The sequence below is a fragment of the Propithecus coquereli genome, unplaced genomic scaffold, assembly GCF_000956105.1.
Source record: "Propithecus coquereli isolate 6110/MARCELLA unplaced genomic scaffold, Pcoq_1.0 Scaffold203, whole genome shotgun sequence".
Classification (NCBI taxonomy): Eukaryota; Metazoa; Chordata; class Mammalia; order Primates; family Indriidae; genus Propithecus; species Propithecus coquereli.
The window spans coordinates 754,506-760,404 of record NW_012145301.1 but is presented as its reverse complement, the minus strand read 5'-3'; the positions used below and the strand labels follow the sequence as shown (position 1 = coordinate 760,404).

General features: G+C 37.9%; 1 protein-coding gene across 1 annotated transcript in view; it reads left to right on the top strand.

Moving 5' to 3' along the window:
• CENPU (centromere protein U) overlaps positions 1 to 3,735 on the top strand; it is a 31,622-nt gene extending 27,887 nt beyond the window's left edge. The window contains exons 8-11 of the mRNA XM_012643985.1: positions 1,346 to 1,424; positions 1,653 to 1,700; positions 2,911 to 2,972; positions 3,501 to 3,735. Of these exons, the coding sequence (XP_012499439.1) occupies positions 1,346 to 1,424; positions 1,653 to 1,700; positions 2,911 to 2,972; positions 3,501 to 3,735 (424 nt within the window). The remainder of the gene's footprint in view (positions 1 to 1,345; positions 1,425 to 1,652; positions 1,701 to 2,910; positions 2,973 to 3,500) is intronic.
• Positions 3,736 to 5,899: the final 2,164 nt, after the last annotated feature.

Genomic DNA, 5,899 nt, shown 5'->3' with positions numbered 1-5,899 from the left:
ACTGTAAGGATGTCAGTTCTTCCCATCTTGATTTATAGATTCAATGCAATCCCAAATCAAAAACCCTGCAAGTTATTTTTGTGGATATCAACAAACCAATTCTAAAGTTTATATGGAGAAGAAAAAAGACCCAGAATACCTAATTCAATAATAAAAACAAAGTTAGAGGACTGATCTATTCAACATCAAGATTTAATGTAAAGCTACAGTAATCAAGACAGTGTGGTATTGATGAAAAAATAAATAGATCAATGAACAGAATAGAGAGCCCAGAAATAGACCCACACAGATGTAGTCAAAGATAGTATCTTTGACAAAGCAGCATAGGAAATACAGTGGACACAAGAATCTTTTTAACAAATGATGCTAGAACAACTGGACCTACACATGCAAAAAAAAAAAAAAATCTAGAACACAGACCTTACACCTGTCCCAAAAATTAACTCAAAATCAATTATAGACCTAAATGTGAAGTGCAAAACTCTAAAACTCCTAGAAGATAACATAGGAGAAAATCCAAATGACCTTGGATTTGGCAGTGATTTGATAATGACACCAAAGGCACAATCCATGAAAGAAAGAGTTGATAGGCTGAACTTCATTAAAGTTAGAAATTTCTGCTCTACAAGACACTGTCAGGAATGAAAAGACAGGCATAGACATGGAGAAAATATTTGCAAAAAGTGATACATCTGATAAAGGTCTGTTATGCAAAATATACAAAGTACTCTTAAAACTTGACAGTAAGAAAACAAACAACCGGATTAAATTGGCCAAAGACCTGGCAGAGTGTGTGTGGTGGCACCAGCACTGTAGGTCTGCTGTCCAGCCATGAATGAGCCAAACTGGGAAAAGCATAGCCTCGCCACTAGGTCTCTTCTTCCTGATGGCAGGGACCTGAACCAGTTTCTTTGTTTGAGTCAGCTTTATAGTTTCTGAAGAACTAGGCTGCTGATTTGTGGCCACTAACAGTTATTCTCACAGTCGCTAACAGGCAAGGAGGGCGGTGTAAAGCCTGCTGGTTGTTAGATCAAGTGGCAGGAAAAGACTGGGATTGGCTGTAAGCGTTTGCATATCACTTGGTACTGTGAGCTTGGCCAGTGTCAGGAAGTTAAGATGACCTCATGCCAGAGGGGCTTAGGGAAAAATATTTTTGTTCTTTTGCTGAGACATGTTTCCAGTATTTTGTTTAAGCCTAAGGAAGGGTTGCAGGCTAAACTTTGCCATCTTAGATATTTAAAACAGTATATGCCAAATTGTGTGTATATGTTTATGTGCTAAGCAAATGAAACACACCTTTCAAAATCCTTTATGGTACCTTTTTTTTTCTTGAACTCCTCTACAGACAAAGAATAAAATCCAAAATTTGTAAGGAAGCCGTCAACAAATTTTATTTTAATGTTAAAGAGGAACTCATCAAAATGGTAAGCTCACTGACATAAATTTGTTGGTCTAAAATTTTTTTGACTAATCCTGAGGCAGCATACTACATAGAGTCTTAGAAAAGCTTGCATTTGCTGGCAATATGGTCAGAAACTCATTAGAAATACCCATATATCACAGAACAGTTTTTAAACTAAGTATGATATATGTAAAAGGTAATTAACAATTTTGGAAAATGCATGTGAATATTTATTTTTTGTTTTGTGTAGCTTAAAGATGCCCGGATGCTGAAAAACCTGAAAAGGAAGAATGCTAAGGTAAATCACTTATGTGATGAGAGTCATAGTCATACACGATACTAACGTATGTAGAGTTAAGTAAATACTTGACTCTAGGTTTTATAACCTTTAGACTTTATAAGATTTTTAAATCTTTCTAGTCAGGCTGTTACGTGGTTGATCATGTGGTTGATCTCGCAAGTACTAGGCAAGCTAAGGAAATGGTGAGGGTCCTAGTCATCTTTGTTTCCTAAAGCTTTGCAAACATCTAATAATTTTTATAATTGAAGACAGAAATTTAAGACCTTTTTAAATGTCCCAAAGTTAGCCTAAAAATGGCTATCAAGTACAATATGACTGCTTATGTGGATAAGTATTAAGTAATGTGTCTCTATTGCTTTTGTGGATGTCAAAAAGCAAAACCTTTTCGAATAAAGAACTGTCCCAGGTAAAAGGACAGCCTGGGAAGGACACTGGGTTAGGGATGAGCAGACCTCGTTTCTAGTCCTGGTTCTGCTGCTTCAATGTTGTGCCACCATGAAAACTGTCCACCACGAGGTTTGCTGTTGGGGACGAGCCAGCTGGCCCCAGACCCTCCTTTCTAGTCTGTAAGGTTGGACCAGGTGACCTCAGAGGGAAGTATGGGGATGGATAGCCAGCCCCACCTCTACATTTATTATAGAAATGGGCTTGAAATATATAAATCTTCCTTCCAGTTATTATAAGCCCTAGAATTTTTTTTGTTTTTCTTTCAATTTTAATATTATTGGTCGTTTCTGCATTGCTTGTAAGCAAGTGGCAACATTCTGAGTGTCTGAAATGGAATATTAGGTAGTCCCTAAAGGTGATGGCTCAGTTAATAGAATTTATAATATTGAAATGTTCTTTTTAAAATACAAAGTGTGTCACGGCACTACCCTGCTTTGATATTTTCCTAGCACCTAGATAAAATCTCCCAGTTCTTACTTTATAGGTCACAGGGTCTAGTAAGGACCTGGCCCCCACCTTTCTCTTCAGAGTTGTCCTGAAGTAGATGCCCCTGCTGTTCTTTTCCCTTATAGAACATGTCACAAGTTCGAATCACTTACTGTTATAAGTAATGTCTGTTTTCCCCATTAGACCAAAGTCCCATGGCAGTAAGAATTGGGTCTGTCTTGTTTCCCACTGTACTTTAATACCTGGCACAGTGTACATGAGAGTGCTAATATTTACAAAATTCATTTAACACAGAAATGATTTTATTACTTAGATGATTTCAGGTATCGAAAAGAAAAGGCAGCGTTTGATAGAAGTCCAAGATGAACTGCTTCGGTAAGATAGTATCAAAATCCTGTTTGAGAACTCACTTAGAAAGATACAATTGTGTCATTTAGGGGAGTAATATTTGCTGTCCTGTCAGATTAAAGCCCCTGGCCATCTTTTAGGTTGGATGCTCGGTGAAGGGTGGCCATGCTGCCTAGTTGCAGAACCCTTAGCAAAGGAGAATTCACCACTGATCTATCTCCCAGCAGATCTCTCAGCCTTGGCCTGGGAAGCAGCCTAATTAGAGTTTTAATCTATAGACTCTAGAATTCCACTGCCTGGGTTTGAAACCACACTCTGCCGTTTACTGGCTATGCAACCTTGGGTGAGTTACTTAACCTCTCAGTGCCTCAGTTCAGGCTTTGGAATATAGGCATACTACGTACACCTCATAGGGTTTTGTGGGAATTAAATGAATAAATAAATACACAGTGCTTCACAGTGATGGGCATTAAGAGGTACTAGGTGCTGTTATGCTTATGTTATATATGACATATACTTAGGTCATTTATTTTTGGAAAAATAATTTTGTTTTAGGTTAGAGCCACAGCTGAAACAACTACAAACAAAATATGATGAACTTAAGGAGAGAAAGTCTTCCCTTAAGAATGCAGCATATTTCTTATCTAATTTAAAACAACTTTATCGAGATTATTCAGATGTTCAAGAGAAAGAACCACAAGTAAAGGAAACGGTAACTCCAATTTTTACTTTCTACTGTGCTTCCCAGGATGATCAAGGGCGTTTGCATGTGAGATTCCAGAGGCTTTGAGGAAAGATAAATGCAACATTAGAGTCCACCCAAAACAGCATCACTATAAAGCAGTGAAGATTTGTTATACACTCACTTTACTCACCTATGTAATGAAGGCTAGAAGAGTAAAAAAAAAAAAAAAATCCAGAATCACTGATTTTTTTTTTTAAGGTATTTACACTTCAGAGAACTGGATTTCATCAAGGGAGGTTTATACTCTGTGTGTGAATCTCAGTTAACAGCCACATTCTGCTTTATAAGACCACTCAGACATGTTTGGAAGACACTCTTTTGTTGTCAAGCCCTTGTTCAAAGTATCTTTTGGATCTGAAAAGCAAGCCATTATCCCATATAAACGGTGTGATTTTAGAAATTGAGAAACAAAACAAATAGAAAAAGTGTGGTATATTATTGTTTTTTTTTTTTTTTTTTTTTTTTTTTTTGAGACAGTCTCACTCTGTTGCCCGGGCTAGAGTGAGTGCTATGGTGTCAGCCTAGCTCACAGCAACCTCAAACTCCTGGGCTCAAGCGATCCTCCTGCCTCAGCCTGCCAAGTAGCTGGGACTACAGGCATGCACCACCATGCCCGGCTAATTTTTTTCTATATATTTTTAGTTGTCCAATTAATTTCTTTTCTATTTTTAGTAGAGACGGGGTCTCGCTCTTGCTCAGGCTGGTTTCGAACTCCTGAGCTCAAACAATCCGCCTGCCTCGGCCTCCCAGAGAGCTAGGATTACAGGCGTGAGCCACCGCGCCCAGCCTATATTATTGTTTTAATAAATTCTGTAGTTGCTTCTGGGTTTGTACTGCAGGCCATCCAGCAAAGATTAATAGAAATGTTTGTTACAGAAAAAAATTTATATTTCTACACCCTAATATTTTATATATTTATAATTATACTGTATACATGTATCTTATGATCAAATTTTATTTTCTTCTAATTCAATTTTAAGATTTGACACTGATCTAATTCTCCTGAGCCTAAGGTTTATATTATAGATCGGGAAATAGAATAGTTTTGTTGTTTTTGGTACTTAATTAGTCTTATGCTTATTTAGAGTTAGGGATTTGATTATTAAATTTGGAGAAATTAATAGTATCATTAATTCAACTTGAACATAATTACTTTGGTTAAAACTGAGAGTGACTCTACCTTGTTTGGAATGCACCACTCTTAGGAGCATCCTTGTCTTTGCACGCCCAGTAGCTTGTACTTCTATCGTAGCATCTGTCCTTTCGCCTCAGAGTGTAGGTATTTGGGTATATGTCCTACCTTGTTTCCTAAACATCTAGCACCCCCCAAATGGGGGTTCTTCCCTTCACTCCTCCCTGAGAGCGGGTGCCGATGGCATCTTGGAAACATTAGGCTCTCAGATATTTAAGTTGAATTCTCTAGTAACGTGGTAAGTTGTGTGCCAGAAAAAAATCATGAATTGGATTTTGTATTCTGTTTCTTGTTGGGTTTGTATTCCAATTTTGTCTTTAATCATTAAGAACATCTGGATTGGCAACTTTTAAGACATTTAATTGATCTTCCCCAAAAATAATTTTTCTAGATGATGGATGTTAGGTTTTTCTTTTTTTGAGACAGAGTCTGTTACCCTGGGTAGGGTACAGTGATGTCATCATAGCTCACTGCAACCTCAAACTCCTGGGCTTAAGGGGTCCTCCTGCCTCCCAAGTAGATGGGACTACAGGCGTGTGCGACCATGCCCTGCTAATTTTTTCTATTTTTAGTAGAGACAGGGTCTTGCTCAGGCTGGTCTCGGACTCCTGAGCTTAAGCAATCCTACCAGAGTGCTAGGATTACAGGCATGAGCCACTGTGCCTGGCCAGATGTTTGGTTTTTCTTATGAACTTTTATAGAACTGGTGTTCCTGTTCCGTCAGTTCTTACAGTAAAAGTAAAACCTACCTACCTTGCAGTTTTTTGTGTTTTAAAATAGACAGGAGATCAAGCAGACTGCACAAGGAGAGTGGCCCAAACCAAGTCTTGACCTGTCTCAGGCATGATTTTCTCTTTTAAATAGTTCTCTGAACCAACTAGTTGTCTGGGATGAGATCAGTTCAAGCTTTGCTAAGCAGTTCCCTTGCAAGTTTATATTATCAATTATGTCCTAAAAAAAATGGATAAAAATGGGCATTGGTCATAAGACCGAACTATGTAAAGCCAGGGTTATAAA